General features: G+C 42.1%; 1 protein-coding gene and 1 long non-coding RNA gene across 3 annotated transcripts in view; both read left to right on the top strand.

The window, feature by feature from the left end:
• Positions 1-8522, top strand: part of myom2b (myomesin 2b) — a 36777-nt gene extending 28255 nt beyond the window's left edge. For both annotated transcript variants that reach the window (XM_061228438.1, XM_061228437.1), the window contains exons 27-36: positions 1312-1379; positions 1599-1706; positions 2041-2128; positions 2301-2339; positions 3216-3321; positions 4560-4723; positions 5637-5673; positions 5837-5859; positions 5977-6032; positions 7491-8522. In XM_061228438.1, the coding sequence (XP_061084422.1) occupies positions 1312-1379; positions 1599-1706; positions 2041-2128; positions 2301-2339; positions 3216-3321; positions 4560-4723; positions 5637-5673; positions 5837-5859; positions 5977-6032; positions 7491-7910 (1109 nt within the window). In that variant the 3' untranslated portion in view covers positions 7911-8522. The remainder of the gene's footprint in view (positions 1-1311; positions 1380-1598; positions 1707-2040; positions 2129-2300; positions 2340-3215; positions 3322-4559; positions 4724-5636; positions 5674-5836; positions 5860-5976; positions 6033-7490) is intronic.
• Positions 8523-15665: 7143 nt separating this feature from the next.
• Positions 15666-25121, top strand: LOC133117922 (uncharacterized). Its single transcript, XR_009706339.1, has 3 exons — positions 15666-18743; positions 18964-19412; positions 20330-25121. It is a non-coding gene; the product is annotated as an uncharacterized LOC133117922 (long non-coding RNA).
• The last annotated feature ends 1756 nt before the right edge of the window (positions 25122-26877 follow it).

Genomic DNA, 26877 nt, shown 5'->3' with positions numbered 1-26877 from the left:
AATGAGTTATTAGGTGCTGCATACTGAGGAAAAGGGACTGACACATTTGTGCTCCTAAAACTATCCTGTGCACAGTGCTGGTAAGACCAAGGAACGTATCGATTGACTTTAGGAAGAAGGCAGGGACAGTTTGGCCAGTAGTGATTAAATGGGTTGAGATTGAAGGTAACATCAAATATTGAGGTGTTGTAATTGACAACAGATGGATAATTAATTTTTCTAATGGTTCATAATGGAAAACCATGTGACTATTGACAGCACGCAAGGGAGAGAGGTTGGAATGGTCATTAGCAGGGCAGATGTCAAGAGAAAATTTATAGGATTGCACCTTTCCATGCTTCTTAAATTTGTATTAAGATTATTGATGATTGGATTTTCTTATGTATTTGTTAACTGTAGGCATTTAATAATATTCATTTTATAACCACATTGTTAGGAATTATTTATGTTATGATTATCAGGCGTCCTAGACCAGCATTTCAATACAATACTGCAGAATATGCTATGTACCATCTTGAGTTCAAAGGCCAACATTGAGGTAATATTGTTCTTTCACTATAGTTTTTATTCTATTTTTCTAATGCGCATGCTGCATAATGAAGATTTCAAGTAGGACTAAATTGGATAATTTCCATTATGATTTCATAATGATAGTTTTTTTATTATCGTTCTGATTAATACAATTCACTTTGAAGTGCAATTGTTCTTGAAACATTGCCAGTGCCTGTGGGAAATAAAGTGAAGAGGATATGCACATGGGGGCCTGGGGCCTGGGGCTGCAATGTCTGAAGTGCTTTGAGACAGTGCTCTCAAAAGTGCTGTACAAATAAACCTCAACTCAACTCAACTGAAATGATGGGGGAAAGGAATATGAGATAATGGAAGTATATCTGTTTTTCAATAATAAATCCAGGAACTTGGTCAAATTAGGATGACAGCAGGTCTTATTGTCATACAACCTAATTTATTCATGAGTTCTCCTTCAAAACATTTTGTCAGTGTAAAATACATTATGGTCTCAATCATATAGAACGACTGGACTGTGAATGTAAAAAAAAGTTATATTATTTGCCAACATAATATAATTCTATTGCATTTATTTCTGACATTTAATATAATTTTTGAGTGTGTACAATTTATTTTTCTTATCCATAAAATATACTATACATACTGATGTGAAAATAAAGTTTGAATGAAATATTGTCTTGGGCAGACACTGCTGTACATGATACACCTGTTATTTCAGGAGAAGTTATTCATTTGTTTGTTGACATGCATATCATCTAAATCAAAACCCATCCCTCATTGCAGGCCCCCACTTCTCACAGTTTCTGTCTGTCCACGTGGGCGATGATTGCTCCGTCTCGGTTGTCTGCAAGGTAATGAAATATGAAGTTCATCATCTCCACTGCAGGTACACTGACCTGCAGCTTGGTTCAATGTGTGTTTGCAGTTCATCCATACACGTCAGTGAAAAGATCAGTCAAAACAGGTCTTTGTTGCACACCGTATTGTCATTCTTTACACAAATACCGTTAGCCATTAAGCCAGCATTTATTCCACTCGATTTTAGCTGAAAATGTTGTATCTTTCTGCAGGTGGCTAACCTCAAAAAGGAGTCTGCGTTCCACTGGTTCAAGGGAGCTGATGAGATCGAAGCAGCGGCTGATTTAGCATCTGGAGTTTGCAAACTCCCCCTTCCCCTGGTAATGCAGAATATGTCAGATATATCAGTTGGCAGATGTACATTTTAATAGGTTACTGATCTATCCATCTATCTATAGAGGGTTAAACAGATTGAGTAAGACTGGTCACTGAGTAGTGACTGAGTAAATCTGTCATGTATTATTGCATGACAGCACTTATCAGAGCAACAATGTCCCCTTTCTGACCAGAAATCTCTGCGGACATCATGATCTCTCCTCTGTTTCAATATGCTTTACTCATCTGAAATTAGTTACAGAAAGTCCATTCAGTCATTTTTAACACTGGAACCCCGTTTCTCAGCGAGCCTAGTTTCAGCCATGTTATTCTGTCCAGTTCTCCAAGAAAGACCAGGGTGTGTACAGAGCTACAATCAGTGATGACCGGGGAAAGGACGAGTCTCAGATCGACATTTCTGGCAAAGGTATTTTTAAAATCAGTTCACATTTTACAAGTGTCAGTGGTTTCCGTGTGCAGAATATGTAGGCTGATGTTCAGCACATTGGCATTTCGGTCAGCGCTTTGGTATTTCAGTTTTGAACATGTTGTCTTTGCACATGTTAACCTGTTCTTTTGCTGTTATTCTTGTTTTGTAGTTTTTGACAATATCATCATTGAACTCACCCATCTCGCTGGTATGTATTCCTAATAGATCTTCTAAGATGTCAGTGTAAATAAATAATCTATATTTTTATATATATATTTAGTTTTTTTGTGTTTATGGGTGCATGACAGTTGAACATATTATGCAAAGCTTACATATTTGATGATTGATTAAGTAAATGTTTGAATCTAAAGTCCCCTGAAAAAAGCTGTGTAAAGCAAATTACATTTTATGTGGATGAAAAGCAACATATAACCAGCATTAATCCATCATATTATACCTTCATCTCAGTATAATAGGTAAATAAATGCCTAAATTATGCTAGAATTCTGCATAGACACTTCACATTAAATGGTGAGTCAAATGGTGAAATGTTGCAATCTTGTTGTATTTATTGCACTGTAGTCATTCTAAAAATACACGATGATGGTGTATTTGTTATAATCAAAAATAATATTCCCCTCTTTAGTCATTAAAACACATACTGTGTATACAATGCCGGCTATCTCCACAACCACAGTTCTGTCATTAGTTTTAATGAAGAACTGCAATTACATCTCAATAAATCCAGGCATGTTATCTAAGGTATACAAGGGTGTTCAATCTTATCTCAAAAAGCCTGTTGTGGGTGCAGCTTTTTGTTATAGCTCAGACACCTGATTATACTTTTCAAGGTTTTGATTGACGACCGTGATTACTTGAATGAAGTGTCGTAGCTCTGGGCTAAAGCAGAAAGCTGCACCCACATCGACCCATTTTGGATTGGGACTGGATAAGCAGTATACTGTACAGACAGCACGCGTGTGAATGTGTGCATTCTCTCATGTGGACATGCATGGTGCGTGGAGTATAAAGTGTTGTGCTCGGGACATTACGGTTAATGGCTGCCCGTTTTGTCTCTGTTGAGGATCTTCGGCCGGAGATTTGGTGATCCAGTGCACTGCAGAAGGCATTCGTCTGCAGTGCCTAATGAAATATTACACAGAAGAGATGAACATCAGATGGACACTCAAGTATGCCGACGTTCTGTTTTTCTCCTTGTCATTTTTTAATGAGAATTTGTATGTAAATTTCTTATGGGAAAGAAAAAGATTACATGAGATTGTATCGCAAGGCTCAACAGGAATAGTGCATGTACCATAAACATGATTTCAGATCATGGTCTGTGCACTCTGTGTTTCTTCAACATGTGGCAACAGGATGTTTGCAAAAAACAAAAACAAAAAAAACTGGTATTCATAGCTTCCTCTCTGTGTTCCACATTGTGGGTGCTAAGTGACTTCATCCTGTGTAGAATCAGCCTAATGTTCTGCCCCACGGCAGTTATGATACGGACCTTCATACTTCAAGATGGACAGAAACTCTTGCCTTCAGGTACAAGATGGCGGTTGGCAGAAATGACACTGGCTGTGATGCGGGCCAAATTTAACGCATGTTTGACAGAACCCCCACGTGATTGTGCTGAAGAGACTCCTCCAGGCCAGTGCTGCCTCGTGTTTCCCATCAGCACCAGGTCACAAAAGGAGCTTTTGTTCAGATTGACAATTGCCCTGCATCTCTCATCTTTCCCCTGATCCGTCAGCCATTTTATGACCCTCCTGTGGATTCCAGGAAAGGACTTTACTTTAATCATTAAGTGCATATCCATTTGTCCAAGTTATTTTGAGTAAACCTTTCCTGTATAGGGCATCATTAACAGTGGAAAAAAAAGGGCTAACACAAATTAAGACAAAACAGGACAGCGGCCAGGTATGCTAATGTGAACACACATAGCGGATTTAACTGACTCATACTCATGGAGTTTGGCACAAACAGCAAGAAACTGTGTGGCAATAACAGGAAAGAGAACTGCTGCAACACAGAGGAAGCGTGTGGTGTGGTGTCATTTACACTTTCTTCAGTGCAAAGTCCTCCAAATAAGTCAAAATACATTGCATCCTTTGGAAGGTTAATGTCATAGAAAAAGAACACACTGAATTTTGCCATCGATTCAAATGACAAAAGTGACTTTTTCTTTTTTGTTGGGGTATCTAACAAAAATTGTGATACTGACATATGTTGAGCTTGTAAAAACTGAAGTGTAATCTTAAGATTGCCACGTGGCTGATCTATTGACCATTTAAAATAATTGGATTTGTCATTTGACCTGCCTCCTTTACTCATTTACAGTGGGTGTGATTTTGTCAATTGTGAATCAGGTGTTTCAGCATTGCAGCACGCATAAAGTGACCCCTGTCTTCCGTACGTTCAGGGACAAGAAACTCTCAGCATCGGAGCATCTGAGGATCGGAGGAACCCCAGAAATGGCCTCCCTCGAGATAGTGGAGCCTACCGATAAGGACAAGGGCGTTTACACCATCGAGATCGTCAATGTGGAGAAGTCATTCTTCCACTCTGTCGACCTCTCAGGACAAGGCAAGTATACTGGAAAGCCAGGAGCAAGACACGCCACCGTTTCTGTGCTTACATACATCCCCATGTGTCCCACTTTAAATTCAATGACCATGAATCCTTAATGAATGAGATAGTCGCGTAGTGTACCAACAAAGATCTTTAAGTGTATTAATCAAGATATGATTGTTAATAAAACCTGAAAGAAGCCCCGATTTATGTGAATTAACATCCAAAGGATCTGAACTGACAAGGTGAAAAGTAATTATGCACTCAAGGCAATAAGTATAATGAATAAATAGATGTGATTGGCAGTGCCCGGTGGCAACACATGTTTTGTGCTTTTCTCAATTTGCCAATGCATGAGAATCTCCTAGCAACGCACCAGGTCCCTACCAATAAGCAGCTGTGTTGAGTGAAAGCCCCGCCTCCCTTGATTGCTGCTAGCTCTGCTGTTGGATGCTGAGGATGCGTACAGTACCTCTACATAAAAGAGTGCTCCTTTGGAAGCAGAGTTCCCAGTAAAAGAGCTATCCACTATAGTCGCTGTGTAGACCATTGCCTCTGAACAGAAGCAGGAAACACTGCTCTGCAGCTGAGAATACTTCAACAAATTGGTGTCTGAAGTGATGAGAAACACAATGTCAAAGGTGCCATTCTGGCTCCCAATTCTGTCTGTCAACACACGGTTTGATGGCAAACAGAATCCAGGGCCGGCCAGAGATGGGTCATGCAGTCAACTGACAACAGTGACAAGACCAAGGATGAGTAGTCGCAGTCCTGCTGCCAAAAATAACATTCACTTAACGCTTTTTGGTAAAATAATATTATCAAAAGTAGGTAGGCGGCATGTACTTCGAGCTTGACAGTTAGTCTTTTTGTACATTGGTAGAAAAGTGGTTCGCATATTCATAATTCTAATCTCATCTCTTTTTAGCTTACGATGACGCCTATGTGGAGTTCCAGAGACTCAAGTAAGACCCTCTCTTTTACTATCCCCATATATGATCGGCTGATTTAACCCATGCAGTGAGCAGTCGCAATGCAAACGCTTAGGAGCAGCATTTGCCCTCTGTGATAACCAGACCTTTGTGCCTTTGAGTCTGTTTTAATACCGCTCTCCTGGTTTCCCTGCAGGGCCGAGGCCTACGCTGAGAAGAGTGAGTAGGCTACATTCACGTTGGTAGATACGCCAGAGCGCTAGGCTCGCCGGCTATTTTCACTCATGAGCACGGTGACCCGCTCTAGTTGATAACTGTGATTGTGTGCATTCTCAGACCGTGGGAAAATGGTCGGCGGCCTGCCCGATGTTGTTACTATCATGGAGCACAAGGTGAGAATGGATTTACATTCAGTTCAGCTGATACTCTCATGAGTAATAAAAATAATTATGGCAATTACTTAAAGGAAAAATATTATTATTGACCTTCATTGTGTCAACATTTGAAACATTTTTAAACATATTCATAGACCAGTTTGTTCACGCTGACACAGGCAGACAGAGACACACACACACAGGCACACAAACATGTAATACATGACAATTCATATTGTGCAATATGCTGAAACTGACGGGAAGATTGATTAGTTAGGCATCCGCTCTGATTTTTGCAATGTCAACGTGTAATACGATGCAGTCGCACCGAATTGTCCCCCTTGACAGCTCGTTCAGCAGGTCTTAACTGCAGGAAGCCAAATTAACGTGGGGATTGAGCGACACGCAGAAAGCGGTGAAAAGTCCTCATCAGTATAGCACGGCTAAACACGTTCTCGCCGGCAGCACGGCTGTTTGTCCGCTCTCGTTCAGCCGTGGGCTCGTCCCCGCCTTAATATCATCCAAATTATTGCCATGCTGAAGTAATTGCATTGCAAATCTACAGTGTCACAGAGCCTCTTACTCCACTCAAATCCCAATTACTCCAGAGACGGGACAGACTGCTAAATCAGCTCCTTTCCTTCAGAGGCCTATGCTGGGGGCTCTCATATCCATTCATAGCTGCTTTATATCAATTTAATTTGTCCCTGGTCTCACAGCCAATTGTCGGGCAGTCAGTTGAGCCTGGCCTTGGGGGTGACGGCTAGGAGCCAGGGCCTGCAGTGCTGGGAAGGTCTGTCCTCATAATAGAGTTACTCTGAGAGACGCGCTAGCGCTGCGGGGGCTAGCGGCGCTGCGCTGGGTAGGGCCCCTGAAACTACACATAGGTGTTTCATCAAGCACGGCAGGCCACAGCCACAGTCCTGTACTGACCTAAATATCCCGCCGGTTACTTTGACACGTTCTCTGTGACTGTCGTTTTACCCAGTAGCGCGAAATGATCTTGAATATTGTTGAATTATGTGCTTTATAAACCCATTAGTTTACTGCAGATAATGACAGGCCCCACACAACAACATACATGATTAGGGGTGCTGGTGCTTACTGACAGTATAAAGGAGCAGTATATGTTTTCTGCTGGCTGCAGTGTAGAATATTGTTGTACTCAAAAGGGGTGAAATTCGTTTTTTAAAACATTCTGTTTTAACATTCCGTACAGACCCGGTCCAGCTGCTGATTCTTCCTCAGCCCCTAGCCATAAAAACCTATGACGAATCACAGTAGGCAGTGTGCTGCTGTTATCCAATCAAATAAAGGGAACTGGCTCACAAGACGGCGCATAACACATTTAAAATCATTCAGTGGAAAAGGCCAGATTTAGGAAAGAAGCAACTTTCCTCCTTAGCAGGAAATCAGAGTTTGGGGGTAAATGTGGGTCTGTATTGGTGATAACTCCCCTGTCTCTGCCTCACCCAGACCCTTAGCCTCACATGCACAGTGTGTGGAGACCCCAAACCCCAGGTCTGCTGGTTCAGGAACGACCAGGAGGTGGACCCCGATGACCACTACGTCATTTCCATGGACTCGAGCAAGTTCGCCAGCTTGACCATTAAAGGGGTCACCATGGAGGACTCGGGCAAGTACACCGTGAGCGTGGTGAACAAGTACGGAGGTGAGGCGGTGGACGTCACCCTGACAACCTACAAACACGGCGACAAGATCCCCGAGGTGAAGCCTGTGCCCGCCCCCAAGCGCATCACGCCCCCCAAGCTGCCAATCATCATACCGACCGCAGCCCCCAAGTCCCCACCCCCTTCAACCAAATCCCCCAGCCCTGCTCCACCTAAATCCACTGCCCGTGGCATAAAGTCCCCCACCCTGGGCAGAAAGAAGTAAATCACCCAACACAATTAGTATAAGAAATGCTGGAAAAAAAAAAACAAAAAAAACAGCCATATTAAAATGATCAATTTCTAGTGTGTGTCTTTAAATAAATGATCAGAAAAAGGTAGATGACTGGAGATCATTTCTCACTAAGGAAGCAACTGTGTCCCCCTGTCTTCCCTCAAGCATTGGTGGAGGCATCAGAGTGAATAATTGTGAAATAAAGGAGCAGGTTATTGTTGGTGTGTTAGCGCATTGGAAGGTCTGCGTTTGCGACTGACGGCAGCTGAACGTGTAGTGGAGGGGGAGGTGGGAGGGGGGGGGGGGGCTCACCCCTGAGGTGCTTTGGTGAAAAATGACCAGTATTTCATGTTTAGTTTTAAAAGCAGGAGTTTTCACTTGGCCTGTGGAGTTTTCCCGGGATGTATGTATGTGTGTGTACTGTATGTGGCTGTGCTTGCATGTGTGTGTGTGTGTGTGTGTGTGTGTGTGTGTGTGTGTGTATGTGTGTGTGTTTCCCCCAGCAGTAGGCCCAGCATCACTGTCATCACTCCAAATAAATCAATCAACTCCCAGGCCGAGTCATGTTTACTCCTGCTTTGACCGAATAAAAACATAAAGATTTGTTCTGTCTGTGTTGTCCTTGCACCATTTACAGTAGAGCTTCAAAGGCAGGTCTAAACACACACTTAAATTGAATACAATTACAACTTCTCTACTTACAATTTTTTTCAGCTTTGGTGTTTTAGCTTCTCGAACTTTTTCCATTTCTGCTTTTTTCATTTCTGAAAGTAATTAATTCACAATTGTAGAGGGCATTTGATCATTTGAATGATAAATTGCTTCTTGTAATCATTACACTTGAATAGAAATTCTATTTGAATAATTAAGATGCGAGAAACTGAACTTGTTTAGCCTTTCAAATCACTTGAAATTTAATTCTAATTAAATCATGCATATTTAATCGTTGAAAATTATTTGCTTCAAAATTCTGGGTTTCCATGGTAATGTAAAATATCCATACATTCTTCACTGTGACCTTCCTCTTTGGATCCCATTTGAAAGGTGCTTTGTGACTTACTGTTGCTCAGTTATAAAAAAGACATTATCACCCTTACCTGAAGCCAAAATCTTAGAATATAACTCAAGGACATGCTTATTTGTATTCTGACTGCGAACAGAGTGCAAGCAGAGAGCCTGTGTAAAAACAACTGCATCCCGATGGCCACATGGTGGCACTGTTGCGTCACAGAGCATGCCGGCGTAACCACCACTCCAATCCTAGCGAGCATGACTGGCAACATGCGGAATCACATGCTTCACCTTTTCCGTGTATCGATTTGCCACGCCACGCCATAACCGAATACAACGACACCACCGCCTCGCTCGTCTGTATAAATAAATAAACAAAATAAATTAAAGGTGGATTGCATCAAACTGCATCGCAAACATTCCACCACAGACACTCAAAATGTATTGAGGACTTCAGGTTGTACACATCGAAATCCTGGAGCTTGATGGATTAACCTGAGGTTTGCTATTGCAATGAAAATGTAAAATTTACCAACAGTGTGGACCAATATTGTGGATTACCCTGCTCCACCAGTATCCATTTTATACTGGTCTGTAATGTTGCCATGACTGCTCTGGGCGGAAGCGGTGAGGTCTGGAGGCACTGTTGGGCAACCTCTGATCCCTTCAGAGTTTTCCGGGAAGGGTTGCTATGGGAAATCTTTATTTAAATGGAATTTGAGATTACTTTGAAGTAGAAACACCGTCATTGTTAGTGCATGTGGAAATGTGAGGGATTTTTTGCTCTTTTCCGATAGAGTGCGTGACGTCCCTTTGAAGATATGCTTTTCTCCGCTCTGACAAATAGAACAATGGGAACAGAAATAGCAGAGTACCTTATGAATGCAACTGCGAAAAACAGTCCTCACGTGGAAAGGGAGATGAGCAAAGGATAATTTTCCAGGTATCCGGCTGCATTTCTTAGACACGGAAGGATCGGTTTCCCGTGCTGCTCTAAGCTGTGGAGATGCATGCATGCAGTTTATTTGCAAAATGCACACACAAAACCACCCTCTTTGGCAAATTGTGAATATATTTACTCAGACACTGAAATATGAAGGATGATGTGGGTCTGTATTAAATATCACAATATACACTCACTCTATTAGGAACATTTTTACTTTATTACACATACGTATTCATGCTATTATCTCATTCATTCATTATCCTAACCTGCTTATCCTGAACAGGGTCGCAGGGGGGCTGGAGCCTATCCCAGCATACATTGGCGAAAGGCAGGAATACACCCTGGACAGGTCGCCAGTCCATCGCAGGGCACACACACCATTCACTCCCACACTCATACATATGGGCAATTTAGACTCTCCAATCAGCCTAACCTGCATGTCTTTGGACTGTGGGAGGAAACCGGAGTACCCAGAGGAAACCCACGCAAACACGGGGAGAACATGCAAACTCCACACAGAGAGGCCCTGGCCGATGGATTCGAACCCAGGACCTCCTTGCTGTGAGGCGGCAGTGCTACCCACTGCACCATCTGTGCCGCCTATGCTATTATCTAATCAGCCAATTGTGTGGCAGCAGTGCAATGCATACAGTCATATAGATACTGGTCAGGAGCTTCGGTTAATGTTCACATCAACCATCAGAATGGGGAAAAAATTTGATTTAAGTGACTTTGACCGTGGAATGATTGTTGGTGGCAAACAGGGTGGTTTGAGTATCTCAGAAACTGCTGATCTCCTGGGATTTTCACGCACACTAGTCTAAGTCTGTGCAAAAACAAAACAAAAATCCAGTGAGCAGCAGTTCTGCAGACAGAAATGCCATTAATGAGGGATGTCAGAATGAGAATGGCCAGACTGGTCAAAGCTGACAGGAAGGTGACAGTAATGCAACCACACATTAAAACAGTGGTATGCAGAAGAGCATCTCTGAACACACAATGCATCGTAGCTCTAAGTGGATAGGCTACAGCAGTAGAAGTCTAAAAACTAAGTTTAATATATATACCTACTAAAGTGCTCACTGAGTGTAAGTTTTTTGCCTGGTGTTGACTTAGAAGCAGTTTAATAAGAAGCCTGTCAATCAGGAAGCCTATTCCAGCTAACGGCTTCAATATTTTATGGAATTGCCACACCTCGTTCCGTCAAGAGCAGACAGCACAAACCTCTTACAGGTTTGTTTTGACTTGAAATGTCCTTAGCCACGACCAGCAATTCAGTAAACACAAGCCTCCATCCTCGGCACAGAGTATTCTCCACCTGCTCGAAGGCCTTGTTTGTTGTGTAGTGCACATAATGCATGGTTATTTATGCAGTTATTTTATTACTCAAGCTTAGCGGCAGTAGGTAGGTCAGCTGAGAACTTCTCATTTATTCAGTGAGTGAGAAATTGTGCCAGCTCAGTAGAAGCATTTGCTTACTGTAGAGTTCAACCAATCAGCAGCAAGGGAAAACTAGGTGGCCAATTTTCAAGGTGGCGTAATTGAAAAAAAAAAACTATTTATGGGACAGTCATCCTGCTTTTGTATTTTCAGCATTAATAAGAAAGCTAGAAATCAGGGAGGGTAAGAAACGGATAAGAAAGCACAGCTGAGAGTCATATATAGGATCTTTATGAGTTTAAGTATTCTAAATATAAAACATTCCTATGCAGCTTATCCATGCTAATCAAAATAGAAAACAGACAACATTCACAAGTTGCCAAAATATAGTTCTTTAAAACAGGTGTCATTCTGTCACAGGGTTTGATTCATCATTTTCTCTCACTACAGATACTGTACAGAGAAATGTTTTATATACCGAATGCTTTATAATGGAGATAAATGCCCTTTACATTCAGTTTAAGATTGTTTTCTAGCAATGGGATTTGGTCCTTGTTTTCACTGCATTCTGTGGCTTACAAATAGTTTGTTATTTAACATTTTCATACATTTACTATGGCTTTGTATTTAATGTTTTTCATTACAGCATGTTCATGAAAGAATAGTTAAGACTATGGACTCAAATGTTTCCCCTTCATGAGAGAAATTGTGTTGATTTGCTAAAGGGACTCTTAGGCAACCAAGAATCACCATAGGTGTACAAGCTAATTAGAGAGGAACTAAAAAAATGTATACTCCATGAAAACATAGATGCGGTGGTCACTCTACTCAAAGGGAACCACTTTGCCAGCCAAAACAAAACAAACAGTTCTGAGTTATGAAGGACACCCAGGAGGGTTCCCACCGAAAGTTACAATGAAACTAGAAAACTTCCAATTTCCTACAAGCCATCTTCCATAGATCCTCGCAAAACTTGCCCCCAGTAGGGACTAACTAAATGAAGTCAAATCGAGTGAAGTTGGGGAATAACAAAATATCTTGGCTAAAGAGCAGAATTACTAAACTCAGACTTCTTTTAGATTTTTAGTGGCCCATCTAACGCGCACTAAAGCATTTCAAACCCCCCAGGATGCCCTAGGCCGGCAGATCTTAAATACCAGCTGGGACAGCACAGGTGAAGCTTTCTGACTAACAAGCTGAATCCAATCAGAACGCTCCACACCGAACTGAAATCTCAGAACGGAGAGAAATGCACATCACCTGCAACACAACTGCATGCTTTTTTCAGTTCAGCTATTAACGGGTACTTATCTAGAGGTAACAAATTCAAAAAGTAACATGAAGTATGTTTAAAATATAAATGGACTGACCTCTTATCTCCGTTTTGGATTAAAATCAAAGGTGTACCAAAGTATTCAGGAAAGATTCACACCCCATGTTTTCAGTTGAGATGAGGCTAAACGAGTTAAATGATTTAGCATTTTGCCTTAATTAATAAAGAGGAGTTGTGTGCTGATGGAAGTCTTAAATGCCCAACTTTACAGCATCACCACAGGTGTACAAACTAATTACAGAGCAACTACCAAACAACCTCTAATTTTCAGGTAGGCTATTACTGAGTACTTAACACAGAGCAGCAAGCCTTGCTTTTTGTTGCTTCGAGGCATATGTAAAAGAAGTGAAATGAGTGGAATCCATTTCTGTTTAAAATGCATACATTTTTGTATATTAATATTTAATAAATGAATAAATGTTTTCAGTTGACAGCCCTACTGTATCGGGGAAGAGTGTCTATTAAACCACCAAAATCTATGTTGAACCACATTTTGCTGTGTCAGACCCAGTTCCCCACACAAATATAGGATATAATTTGTCAGATGGATTTAACAGTCACAACTTATAGTACAGTATAAACACTAGTGACATCACTTTAACTAGCACATGCATACATTATTTTGTAATTTACATATCTGATAAAATCGTTATACCTTTTTCCAAAGGAGTTGATTGGTCAAAGGGCAGCAATATTATATGTATCAATCCATTAGCCTACACATACCCTGCCCTGGACCAGGTGAGCCATTCAGCATAATTTACCATGATTAAATACTCCCATTAACAGTGAATCAGCATCATGATAGGGAAAAGCATGGGTTAAACCTTAAATTTATCTCACTTACCCCTTAATCTCACTTCAGCATAATACACCCCTGGCTCTCTCTCTGCCAATCACCATTATGCACCCAGCCGTGGAAACAAACAGACACAAACACCTGGAAACACACGCACAAACAAACACAGACGCAAACACAGACACAAGCAAACACAAACATGGACACAAACACAGACAGATACAAATACAGACACCTTCCACAAGTGGCTTTTGTAGATTAAGTGCACTGTGTTATTTTTCAGTAACACACTTAGATACACTAAATGCATGTATGTGTAGAAACCACACTAAGGACATATTCATCCATATTCATATGTCCCAGTAGCCACCAGCCGAGCCACTGCAGGTCAGATTTTAAAGCTTTTCACAGGAGTATGCAGACACCAGCATCTTCACTTTACTCTCCCTGAGGGTGAGTGTTCTCTAAGTGCATTATGGGCCGTCCTTCTCTTGAGAACAGTACAGCTATGTACTGCACTTGTACCTCCTTGCTTTTAACACCACAGTACCAGCGAAGCAGAGAACTACACAACACGGACACCTGTGGAAAAATAAAGCTTTACAATGATGTGTGGCATTTGCTAATGGGGAAAAATCCATGAAAGATCAGATTTGCAAAACACATACTGTATAAAGTGCCAATGAAAATTATAAAAAAGAAAAAAAAAAAAACACATGGAGAAGCTGATTTTGCTGTAGGCTGTATTATATGAATACCTGTCAGAAAACATACATTAGCGTAATGGCAAATGTGGGTGGCAGCAAAACCTGTCACATACAGCTTGCTAATACCAACAGCCTATGTTATAGAATTTCATGTCACAAAAAAGAAAATACATCTGGTTACCATATCAATTATTTATGTGGGATGTGTTGTTGAACCTGAGACCCCTGTTTGCCCTGAGCCATGGTCAATTCTGTCTGTTCTTCTGCTGCGGCATGTTTACTGCACTTCTCATTCTAGCCGCCCCACTGCATTTCAAACCAATTTAGTGGATCCAGCAATGGCACGCGGTCTTTCTACGTTCCAGTGCATTTGATTCTCTTGCCTTATTGCAAACGTGCCACAAATCAAGTGAAGGTAGCTTGGCTGGAGTTCTTCTGGAGGGAAAACAATCAGAGTTCTGACCGCAGTCGGCAGTGACGGGGGTGTACACTCAAAACAGTAAGACCGCATAATACTTAGACGCAAAGTGAGGCGAATATTGTGATGGAAAAACAGCTGCATTAAAGTCAAATGCATTCAAAATAGGATATGTGTGTAAAGACTAAAAGCAGGCACCCCCAGGTATAGCTGTCTATACAGCAGCAGATCTCATCATTTGAAGAGAAACTGTTCCAATGCAGTCAGACATCCTTAAAATAGCAATACATTTTTGAAGGCTTAAAATGTTTTAACCATGTACGTTGTTTAGAGAATTTATTCAGTTCCAGGTTGTTTCTATATTAACTAAAGTTTGGTTGGTAAGACTAATGCTAAAACTAGCAAGATAAACATCTTGTTTCATAGTTTTAATACATTTAAACATAAATCAATGTTTATTACTGTTCACAGAACCATCCAGAAAAAGAAATGAGTGTCTGATCAGAAATATTGTTCACAGAAATGCATATAAGCAAATCTGAATTTTGCAGTGTCAACAATACTTATACCAATAGTGAATAGTCCAGGCTGCATAAAAACAACACTGAATGTTTTATATGATTTATTACTAAATTAAACTAAAAGTTGGAGTCTGTTAAACATTGATTAAAATTACTTGGGAAGTCAATCTGGCATTTAATATTTTTAAAATGATTGTTTTCATTTCAATCCTTGGCAGACTGAAATCATTATTCCAAGTTCAATGAACCCTTTTATTTTGCCCAGTACTGCTAAGTTACAGTAGTTATTGGGCTTATCTGATATGTATTTAATTTTGCTATGGGGTAAGTCCATGATTTATGTATATAACATAACATTGCAGTATTACGCCGCAGAGCTTAGGGCATTTCTCACAGTGTGCATGCCTGCATGTACAGTATGTCTATATCTCTCTGTGCGTGTGTATGTATATATATATATATATATATATATATATATATATATATATATATATGTGTGTGTGTGTGTGTGTGTGTGTGTGTGTGTGTGTGTGTCAGTCTCCTCTGTCCCATTTGTGAACCTGCCCCTCAGCATATGTTATAAGATCACGGTAATTCACAGCAGAGATTTGGTAAAGAAGGGATAAAGCACTGCAGAGCAACCTCCTTTTAGAGTCTCCTTTCAGAGCCCATGTACTCTGGGACTTGTGAAAGTGACCGGTGAGACTAACAGAAACAGTGTGGGCCGGGACACGGTGTCCCTGTGCGAAGGAGATTTTCTGTACTTGGGAGCCGAGGCCTTCTTAAAAGCTGATGCTATTGAGCTGTAATGCCGCAGATTCTGCAGAGATTTTCAGCGTCCCGTGGTCCCAGGTTTTCTCTCATTGAGACATGCTTTGCATCTCATAATTAATTGGCCATATGGTCACTCTGGCAAGTAAAACTCCCCCCTGTGAGCGATTGTTGCATTTGAAATGTTCTCGTCTAAAACTTACACACTCTTTTATAGGGAAATCTAAACGGGCCTGGCATATAGTTCGTATAGAGGCTGAAAGATTGATTTTACAAGTCAAATATTGATTTCATTCAATTTTAGTGTTGTCTGCGACAAAGAAATTAAATTGCTTTTTAATCACCGTAATCCCAAGATAATGCCACCGCAGAATAACTTTGAAATGTGACCGCACCTCCAGGAGGCAGGAGACAGAGTGGAGGAAGAGCTGCTTTAAATGACGTACGCTGTGGCGTCCCAGATGTTGCCCCTCATTAATATCAGTCTTGTATCCATTACAGGTTCCTGTGTATGCTAGTCAACACACACTAATGTGTCATATATCACGTACAAACAAGATCAAGCCCACACATTAAAAGTTAATTTTACTAAATAAACTTGGAGCATAATAAGTGCATGTATGTATGATTTCTCGCCCTTGTTTTGGAATTTATGAAAACAGGGTTGATGGCCTTTAAGAAAACATACAATTGTATTTTTTCAAGATGTTAACATTGAAGGTAGATGCAAAATAATGTTTAACTGCAATATATATTTTTTAATTTAAATGATTTAAGCAATACATCACAATTTGTAGCATTTGAGCTTGCAACAGACTGCATTTTCACCATATGGGGAAACCCTGATAGACATTAATATTTAGAATGCCTTAATATCCAGTGCATATCATCAATTGATCAAAATGATCAATGTCTTTAACCAGAAGGGGGTCAACAAACAGCACTGAAAGGCTATAAGTGATACTCTTATCTGGATACTAAATGGAGTACAGGTGTGCGGTGAGCATCCAGTCCATCTGTCAGCTGTCCAAACGATGCTCAGAGTGTCCCACCGATTCACTTCATGGGAATTCTCTCCCCTCATGCTCTGCAAATCACGCATCCACACAAGCAAGACGTCTGCTCCTACAGATGGCTAAGAGAAATATACAGAGATGATTACGAGGGAACCCAGATCCAGTTAGTGCAGCATGTGTCCCTTTCATCCTTTGTATATATTTCTGGCTCGTCCGTTTTACCCCAATTATTATTATTATTTTACTGCATTTCCTGCTTTAATGACTTTTTAACATGTCATCTCTGTGCACACAAGTTGACTGATGAATTAATTGGCTGTCCATAGATTGTATCGAGAATACAAATCAATTGATTGGGAAACGAAAGTGATGAAAGATTAAAGGTCATAATTCTGAGGTGCCCACTGCTCTCTGGGCTTCTAACAGCCATCTTGCCTAATTAAATACCAGCTGTATAAGTTTGTAAAGTAAGCTATGAGCTAACTGCACCGTGGATACGGGGATTATGTAAGAACATGAGCAGAGATTCCCCAGGTGACTGGAACGGGTTTAAGGAGGTTTAGTATTACAAATGTATAGGATTGAATATAATGGAGGCAGGCCAGATGGAATTGTTGGCTTCACCTGGGGTTCAGTACATCAAGCAGTCGATGCAGGGCAGCCATTAAACAGCCCGGCCCACGCCCCCATGGGCCCCATGAAGCCTGGGAAAGGATACTCTTATCTGCAGGATTAGAACCCTTAGTCTAACCTGGAAGACCCACCGCTGCAGCCTACACAGATGCACAGCCCTGGTGAGCAGGTCCAGGGGAGCCTCTTATCACGCGGAGAGCTGGTAATGGATGGTACGGCTTGCCAGGGCTTGTACGTGAAGCATAAAGCATGCTTGCATTAAGCCTGCGGGAGTTCAAGGCCAGGCTTGACGCAGTGAACCAGGGTTCCAGAGGAAGGAGGGCCATAGCAGTTTTGAAGACTTCATACGAACATCTACGTCTAAGTGCAATCAAAGGCATACATGGGGGTTGATCATTTAAGGAATCATAACTGGGCAGTACACCCCCCAATAAATTGTTTTGATAAATACAAAATGGCATACCCACACCCCCCTACACGGATGTGTGTGCACCTCAACCCCTCCAATGAGTATGCCTGTGTGAGTACATGCCTGAGTGTGTGTGTGAGTAAGTATCGATGTACAGTATACAGTATGTGTGTGTGTACACGTCTGAGTGTGTGTGTTCGTGTCTGCGTGCGTGTGTGGGTGGATCAAAACCGGTACAGCCTCCAGCTTGTCGAACTGAGACCCCCACTGCCCCAAACATCTCGACTGGCAGCCATACTCTGACTAGCTGCCTGGCCTGGTGCTCAGCCCATTACGGTTGGCCTCCCATCGATTCTACACTTATAATTTGCCTGTGTTTTCTCTCCAGGAACAAAGGGCCGCCCAGGGTGCGCCCAGGACGTACCATCTGCACACAGACCCGGGCGCCAGCTCTCCTCGCCGCTGTGCCTTTTCAGGCCTCCTTTTATTTATTCATGTTTCTTATTCTCCACCTGCTATCGGTAACAAGCCACAACCGCCGCTGTTTTTCTCCACCTCCACGCAGAGGCCCCTGACGTGGAGAATAACTCAGAGAGGCGCCGCCAGAAATCCCCGCCGTGGCTCACGTTCGAGTGCCGCCTCGTAGCGCCGGTCTTGTTGCGGATGCATTCGGGGTGTGGACACTGGAGGGTTTCCTACGGGAAGTCGCCTCGGGCGACCGGTCTCTGCAGGGCCATAACCTGGGGGACCCCCCGTGGTTGCTTCACTCTCAGAAATAAAATATGAGAGTGGAGGTCTGTTTTCGTTCTTCGAGGATCAAATTTCCCCTGAAAGTAATGTTCTCTTTGGGTACATATGAGTACATTTCCAAACCAAAAAGGTACAATTAATTATATATTGCTGGCTAGGGTTACAATTCTATCTATCTATCTATGTTTGTGAGAGGCTATGCCATGGAAAGTCAGTTAAGTGTAATTCCTATGGTCTCATTGCAGTAATCAGATTCAGTCTCTTTTCATATGGTCAGCATCTACCCCCGTATCCATTTCTTTTGCTGGTTTATTTAACCGATGCGGTCTTCATTATTTGTATCTTTTCAGGCACGGTTCCTGCCTTTATTTCCGAGAGCGCACGGATACGGTTGAGGAAAGGTTACGCTCGCGAGGAACAGACTGCATATCCCACAGCCTGTCAGTGGAGACTCGGAGCTCACACAGGTACACTGAAGTCTGGCAGAGCCAGAGCCCAGCTGGAGCAGAATGAGGAGCGGCGCGGACGCAGGAATGCAGGGTGTTCAAACAAAAGCAAGAGCCTCTGCAAAATGAGCAAAACAAAAGCGTGTCATATCTGGGGGGCTGGCAGCCGATCCAAACCGCCTGTTCCGGGAGACGCGGGCGGGGGGACGGAGATGAAAGGGGCAGCTGTCGGACACAGAGGGGGTGTGACGAGAGTCAACGACAGGCGTGGGACTGTGACAACCTGGACCAGAAACGCACAAAACCATCGACCGAATAAACAGCTTTTTATCACACGAAACACGGCGCAATAAGTAATTAAAGGAGACTTAACAATTTCCATCAACAATAGTACATTCCCAAACATAAAAATAAAACGGACATTGTGGGGCAATGGAGATTTATGCCTCAAAAAACTAATTACAATTTCCTTCTTTGTTCACACCTGCAAAGCCATTTATTCCTTACTAATTACCTGTAACATTCCCCCACGGTGCACACATCACAATCCAATCCGCCTGTAACACAGCATTGATTAGCAATCGCTAGGGCTGTATCGGCAGAGTTAAATTGCACTGGACCCATTGACTTCTGCTTTCTGAAGATGCAGCCTAATTCAGTTTCATTTTCTGATCCATAATTACAGCATTCTAACAAATGGGGGACGGTGAGTTTCCACTGGAATTCATTTACATTTTAATCCTCCGCTAGCCCACCCTACAGACCACCTGAGTCTAAAATTAAGTGACATATGGTACTGTAATGTTTTAGAAGCAGTGTGTGTTGTAAAGTCACATGATATGTGTCAAGGTTAAGAGTTCTGAGGCTTGGATTTCCCTCGATCCTAGTCACAATTATCACAATAAATAACAATTATATGACAATATCAGAGGCTTACCTCTGAGCCTGTGACCAATGGCTCTGCCGCACAGCTCACTGGGTCTACATTCATATTTCAGTTTTCAACAAACGCCACATCTTTTACAGAAGCAGTTCCGCTCACTTGCTCAAGGGTACAATGGCAGGGAGTTGAACCTCCAACCTTGCGGCTGCAGGCCCAGTTCCCTTCCCATGATCCTTATAGTGTCATCCAGTTGTTGTTTCCATAGCTACCATTTTCAGCAGAGACTTCGGCCCTGATGACCACACCAAGGACAGAGAGGTGGCTGTGAGCGTGGAAGGTTCTGGAAGGGAAAATGTGTTTCTCATTGTAGAATCATTTCCTTTTCAGGAGACCTGGGAATCAATGGATCAACCTAGTGTTTCCTGCGTTTCAACTGATTCTCCAATGGAACGATGCAAGAATAAGCCAAAAGGGAAACAGAGAGAAGCTTAAGAGACAAAAGGAATCATTGTCACGTAAATGTTTTTTTGAAATGGTACCATCACTTTTTCAGATCATGTTTTCCTCTCAGTCTGCTGTACTTCCAGTGAATTGTTTGAAATACGGCGTAGAAAACTTAGATGAAAATTATAAGCTTAAACCAAAATATTTAATTTTGTATTTCTGAAGACAAAAACATTAGAGAAACCTGAAAAGCTAGCAGCCTGATTGCTCACAATACTCTGGCACATAAAACATTCTGACAACGTGGCTACAACATTGCAATGCATGCTGATGCAGTCAACATCAGGGGGAGAAGAAAGGAAACGGAGGAAAGAGAGATCTCAGGAGGTCTTCCTCTACCCCTCTGCTTTGTGCGGTCCCCCTGATGAGGACTGTACACACCAGGAGGTTAGCGACTCGGTGTTTATTATGCATGACGCGACACGCAGGTTTTACCACTGCCGTAATGGGCCTCTCATGAATTAGGAGGCTCTGACTGACAGGATCAGCGTTTGTCAAACAGACACAAAACACTTTCTGCCCGTGTTTCCACACGGTCGTCGCGGTTTCACATATCAAAACGCACGCAGCATGAAAGCGCCGTGCATGTCGAAGTACAGGGAAACGCAGGAGAATTGCGTTTGAACGTTTGAATTATTGCACACCCCAAAAGCAACGGTCAATCAGTCGATAATTTAAAAGCAACTGAGGCCACTACAGATTTAAGATTTTATAGCTGCATTTCTATTGAAAACCTGTCCAGGCCTCAGCATTAAAAGAAAAAGAAAAAAGAGTAAAGTGAACTGTGAAATGTGAATCATGGAAAAGGCAACATGTAATGTCTCCCTGTGTAATCAGCTTGCACAGCCGTGGCCAATCCGCACCGAGCGTTGGTGCTGATGCTCCATTTTAATGGCGGAAAGCGCTGGAGCGGCTCACACCTTATTTCCTGGGACATCAACTTGAGTATGTTTAAAAATAGCAACACATTAATTTATTTCCGTTTTAATTTTGCCAGGATTTCTCTAGGTTCAGAATAACCAATTAAATCTGTTTGTCTGGATCACTGCCATCTCCTTTGTCAGGTGAGAATACCACACACACCGATTTGGAGCAGACCTGTCATCCGATGCTAGTGCAGAGAAGGGAAGGGGGGTGGGGGCTGCATACATCTTTCATACAGATCTCATACAGTACAATTCGGCCCATCTACCCTGTTTTAACACGGTAAGCCACCCAGTAGCTGAAGATGTCTGGAACTGGCCATATGAGGCTAGGTGTGGTGCCCCGTTCATAAATAAGCCATCTAAGAGGAAGAGTTCAGAGATTGAAGTTCCGCTTTATGAGATCAATAAATGTATGCATATCACTTACATTGCTCCTATGACGTATTATATATATATATATATATATATATATATATATATATACTGGTAATCAAGTGATGGCATGAAAGTTAATCTTTATTTGTACTCGTTCAACAGCAGTGTATGTGAATTTGACGTACCTGATGAGGGCAAGGGCATAGGTTTACTTCGGAGAGCGGCAGGGACAAATCAGCGGGGTTTCTGGGGGTCACCCCCAAAAAACTTTAAAACACATTTCCTTTAATGTATGCCTATGTTTCTGACTGTTTTATTTTTTATTTCTTAGCCGCATTATGGCTTCCTTGACTTTCAAGGCGACATGGCTCAGGCAGTAAGAGCAGTCATCTGGCAGTCGGAGGGTTGCCGGTTCGATCCCCCACCTGGGCTGTGTCGAAGTGTCCCTGAGCAAGACACCTAACCCCCAAATGCTCCTGACGAGCTGGTCGGGGCCTTGCATGGCAGCCAATCGCCGTCGGTGTGTGAGTGTGTGTATGAATGGGTGAATGGAGAAGCATCAAATTGTCCAGCGCTTTGGATAAAGGCGCTATATAAATGCCTGCCATTTACCATTTACTTTCACTGGTGAAACTCTGGTCCTCATGTTGACAAATGCCAATAACTCCAATAACTCCAAAGGCAATAAAAATCAAATACATCTGACTACTCTGAAAAACACTGTCCAATTACATTTGTCCCCCTACAATTGGGGGACCAAGTATAAAAACTGATGTAATTCCTACATGGATCACCTGATATGGATGTAAACACCCTCAAATTAACCATACATTGCCTTTTGGCCCTATATTCCTTCATACTATTTGCCTCTTTCCTGATTTTATCTATTTTTGCTTATTTGTCACACTAAATTGGTTTCAGAAAAAAAAGAGACAATATGTAATATTAGACAAATGAAAACTTTCAAGGCACTGTATTCTGTTATACTATTCTTTGTGAGTGCTGTTGTTTTTCTACTCACTGCAGATTCAGCAGTATCATGATTGCTGCTAGTGCAGTTGATCGGTGTAATTTGTCACACTAATGTTGTTGTCCATAGCAGTCCAGTCAGTCTAACGGCTCCAAAATAAAGTCCAACTGCTTTAATAATGCAGTTGGACCATGCATCGCTACCACAAGATAATTCATCACCCGAAATCATGAAGATATTTTCTTCCCTGAAATATTTCCATGTAGACCCTTTATTGACTGTGAACAGTGTACATAAGCTCCGTTTTACTGTGTACAACACATTTCTGGCTAAATAGGCAGACATCTTGGTCAACAACCAAACCCATTTGTAGATTCCTGCTCGGTTCAGCTCATGATCTGTATTCGGACAAACTGAAACACTGCTAAAGAAAGAAATGAGGCTAAAGATTTGGCCTCATTTACAACTGAATCTAGATTTACTGCATCTGTAGTAATTATTATTATTTACAAGGGAAACACATTCTCACCAAAAGCACTTCATTTTGATACATCCTCCAGAAGATTGCTATACAGATACCCAGGGCTTTGTTTTGTAATAGGTTCCTTTAACTAAATTTAAAAAGCCTACAAACAGAGGATGGGAAAAGCAATTAGAATCTTTATTATACGAGTGAGAAACTGTAAAATGTCCAGTAACTTTGTGGGGATATTAATATTTTAGTGTTAATTTACACCGGATATCCAATTAATCAAGGATAAAATGTAAAACAAAGTGCCCTACTGAAATGTACTGTTTTCTTTTGCCAAGGGATCACACTACAGTAATTAGCTCACTCCTGCTTTCCTTTATTCCCTGTTCTGTTTCTCCAGGTAATTCTGCACGTCCTCTGTATGATCAAAAACACTTCTGTGGTGGTGCAGGCACTGTAAAAGTCATTAGGAACCAGGGCTACTACTCAATACTGCTTTGAGTAACCACCTGACCATAACAACCTTACCGAGATAAATTTTGATCCGAGAATGCTGAATCTAAAATTTTACAATAATTTTAGTGCCGAATCATTCCATGACAAGCTACTTACAGGGCTGAGTTTCAAGTGAATTATACAATGAATTAAATATGTGACACTGCTGCTTCCTGTAATTGTAATTACATTAGCACTTCCATATTACTGGAGCACGCCATTTCTTTTCATTTGTTCTTATTTCCCCTGTGACAGTTATGTGAGCTTTTAAAGATGATAAGAGCACGGAGGCTGATTAATGACTTCGTAATTTTTTAATTTTAGGCTGCAGACTATAAATAATTCTGTTGTGGGCAACAGCTTCATAAGCTGGTAAAAAGGGATATTTCCTTAAAATGGCTGGCACTTTAAAAATCTGAGGCAATGCACTGTACCTACTCCTTTAAAGCCACAGTGTTTCTTTTTGTACCACAGCCTTGTAAGCATTTGCTAGCCCACATATTGGAAGTAAATAATGAGATCTCCTGTGTATGGTGACAAAGTGTCTGTGAAGGCAATCCTTTTTCTGGCAGGAGAAAATGAAGTTAACGTTTTTTTTTTTGTTCCTTGTTCCGCAAATGGGAATTTCGCTGGCGAGTGACTGAGGCTGTGCCTTTCTCCTAGCAGACTGCAGAACCCGGCACTACGGATTTCTTTATAGTGGGAGGATTAAAACATGTAGGTTGTCTTGATCGGCAATGCAGGAGGAGGGACACACTGAGCAGAAAGGGAGAGTGAGAGAGAGACAGATAGAGGGTGAAAGAGATTGAGAAAATGCTGTGATTAAACTGGCCATGCAGATGTCCTACTTACACAAAGGCTTCACTCTCATAAACCGAGGCCTTTCCTTCCCATATTGAAACTGCGATGTAAAGTTTGGCCACATGTGAGTGAGGTAGATGCTGTCCTGCAGATCTGTGGACCTACATCAGCAGGCCGCCCAAATAAATGCAATAATGGGTCTGCCGATCTGCCCATGCAGGCCAGGTGAAGGGGAGAGAGAGGGAGAGAGAGAGAGCGCGTCTCCAACAGAGCCGTGCGCAGTGGGCTTCCTCACTCGGCTGTCCTCTGCCTCCAGACCCAGTCATCCAAGAAAACCCAGTGCCACCAACCCCAATAGAGAGCCATCAACACAGCAACGGGGCATGCAGACAGAGCGAGGGCAAGGAACACGGTCAAATCTATGAGCGCAATGACCTGGAACATTTCACTTTTTTTTGTTGATAAACTGAAGAATGTACACTGAGTGGACTGATATAACCTTCTGTTTCTCTCCAGAACCTTTTCTGGAATGGGGGCTTTTCCATTATGAGCACTGAAATGGATTTGTTTGCCTGTTTTCCTGTTGGGTAGTTCCATGTTATGGAATGTCTGGGAAGCCAAATGGAAAAATTCATTCTTCACTGGGAATATCATTTTGCTTCCTTGTATATCTATTTAACATATGGTTAAAAAAAGGTTTGATTTTGCAATTGTTACTAATGAAATAAAATGATATTTTCTAAGAACAAAAATGGTTCAAAGTAACCAACAACGATATATCAGAAAATGTTTATGTAAAATTATATAAAAATGTAATTTATTCTTAAATTCAAGTTTGGTTTAGATGACCTAATTTCATAGTTAAACTGCTTTGCCACCTTGGTCAGATGAAATCAGAATGAGAACAGATTCTTAAAACAACACAATGTTAGTTTTGATTGGTGTGCATCCTTTGGGAAATAATTCAGTCTCAAAGCACAAATATTTTCAGGTGTGAAATGCTTGGGTGGGACGCTCTGCTCGATGACCCGCTGGCTATGAACAGTTCGGTGCTGTCTAGTGCGTCCCGGAGGGCTCTGTCTGCGTCTGCGCTCACCAAAAGCAGACATTTCGCCAAAGAAGATGGGAAAACATTACGAATAAATCATCACCAATACTGAAGTAATGACTTATATGGGAAAAACAAAGCCATTCGGACTGATTGAACCTGTACACACTCGTTCAGCATCACCTCCACCCAGCCCTGCGAGCGGACTGAACGGCACTGTTGAGGAAAGTTCCGGGTGCAAGATTAGGCTAATCCTGTTCATCTCAGGTGCAGTCTTTTCTGTTAGAGCCCCAAACTCGGGCCGGAGAAATGAAACCAATGGAAATGAGGTGAGCAAAAGAGGGAAGAGAGAAGTGGGAGAAGCAGAGGAATAATATAATCTTACTTAACTCTCCTTTGAAATGGGGGGGGGGGGGGCTTTTTGTCCAGGGACTACAGAAAAGTGAAAGTTTTCTTTGATCTGAAAGAACACTGACTCAGGAATATAGTTCCTCTTCAGAGTAATAAGGGGACAGGAAAAAATGCACATATTCATATTCGTATACTCTACCGAGCTACTGCAGGGGCAGCTTTCAAAATAACGCTATCTTTGTGCATATAGGCTGCTCTGATTTTTTAAAATAGAAGTGAACAGATGTGCAGCTATTAAAGCAGATGTGCTGTTGGAAGATTATCAATCAAATGGAGGTGAACTGGAGATTGAACTCTCAGGTACGCTTTACAAGCTAAATGCGGCAGCTACGGGGAGAAATACCACTGAAGCCGCTCTGTGATATACACACAGGCGGGCTGAAGAGACCCGGGCGCCCAGATAAAGCCGTTCCTCCGCGTTTCTTCGCGTTCCCGGCGGGCATTGTGGCATCCGGACGGGCGCGATGCCTGGATTCTTTCAGCGGAAAGCGGCCATGCGGAACCGGGCTGCGGCAGGAGGGAATCCTCCGGGTCACGGAGGGACGTTTGCCGGGCGTGTGCGCGGGTCACCTCGGGTCAGAAAGATAAACACGCCGCGGCGTTATCAGAAAGCGGGCACACATACGGCGCTATCTATCCCCCCGTGTCCCGCATCCGGCCTGTTCCACACCTCCCGAAACGATTTGTTCACAACCGTGTTTTCCTGAGATTCTGCTCCTCTCGGGGTAGATAAGTGCAGCCACTGCTGGGGAAGCTTCTACTGAATGGAGAGCAGGAATGTGAGGAACTATGAGTACACTGAGGGATTATTCATGCATGACAATAAATTCTGTCCACAGCGTTATGCATTAAAAATAAACATCCCCTGTCCATCAATAACCCTTTCGTCAATGTCAGCACAGTGCATACTGTATGGTCAATGGTATTTGAGAT

The sequence above is a fragment of the Conger conger genome, chromosome 18 (genome assembly GCF_963514075.1).
Source record: "Conger conger chromosome 18, fConCon1.1, whole genome shotgun sequence".
In the NCBI taxonomy this organism is placed as follows: domain Eukaryota; kingdom Metazoa; phylum Chordata; class Actinopteri; order Anguilliformes; family Congridae; genus Conger; species Conger conger.
Note: the sequence above shows the minus strand (reverse complement) of the source record. Positions and strands in the feature narration are given on the sequence as shown.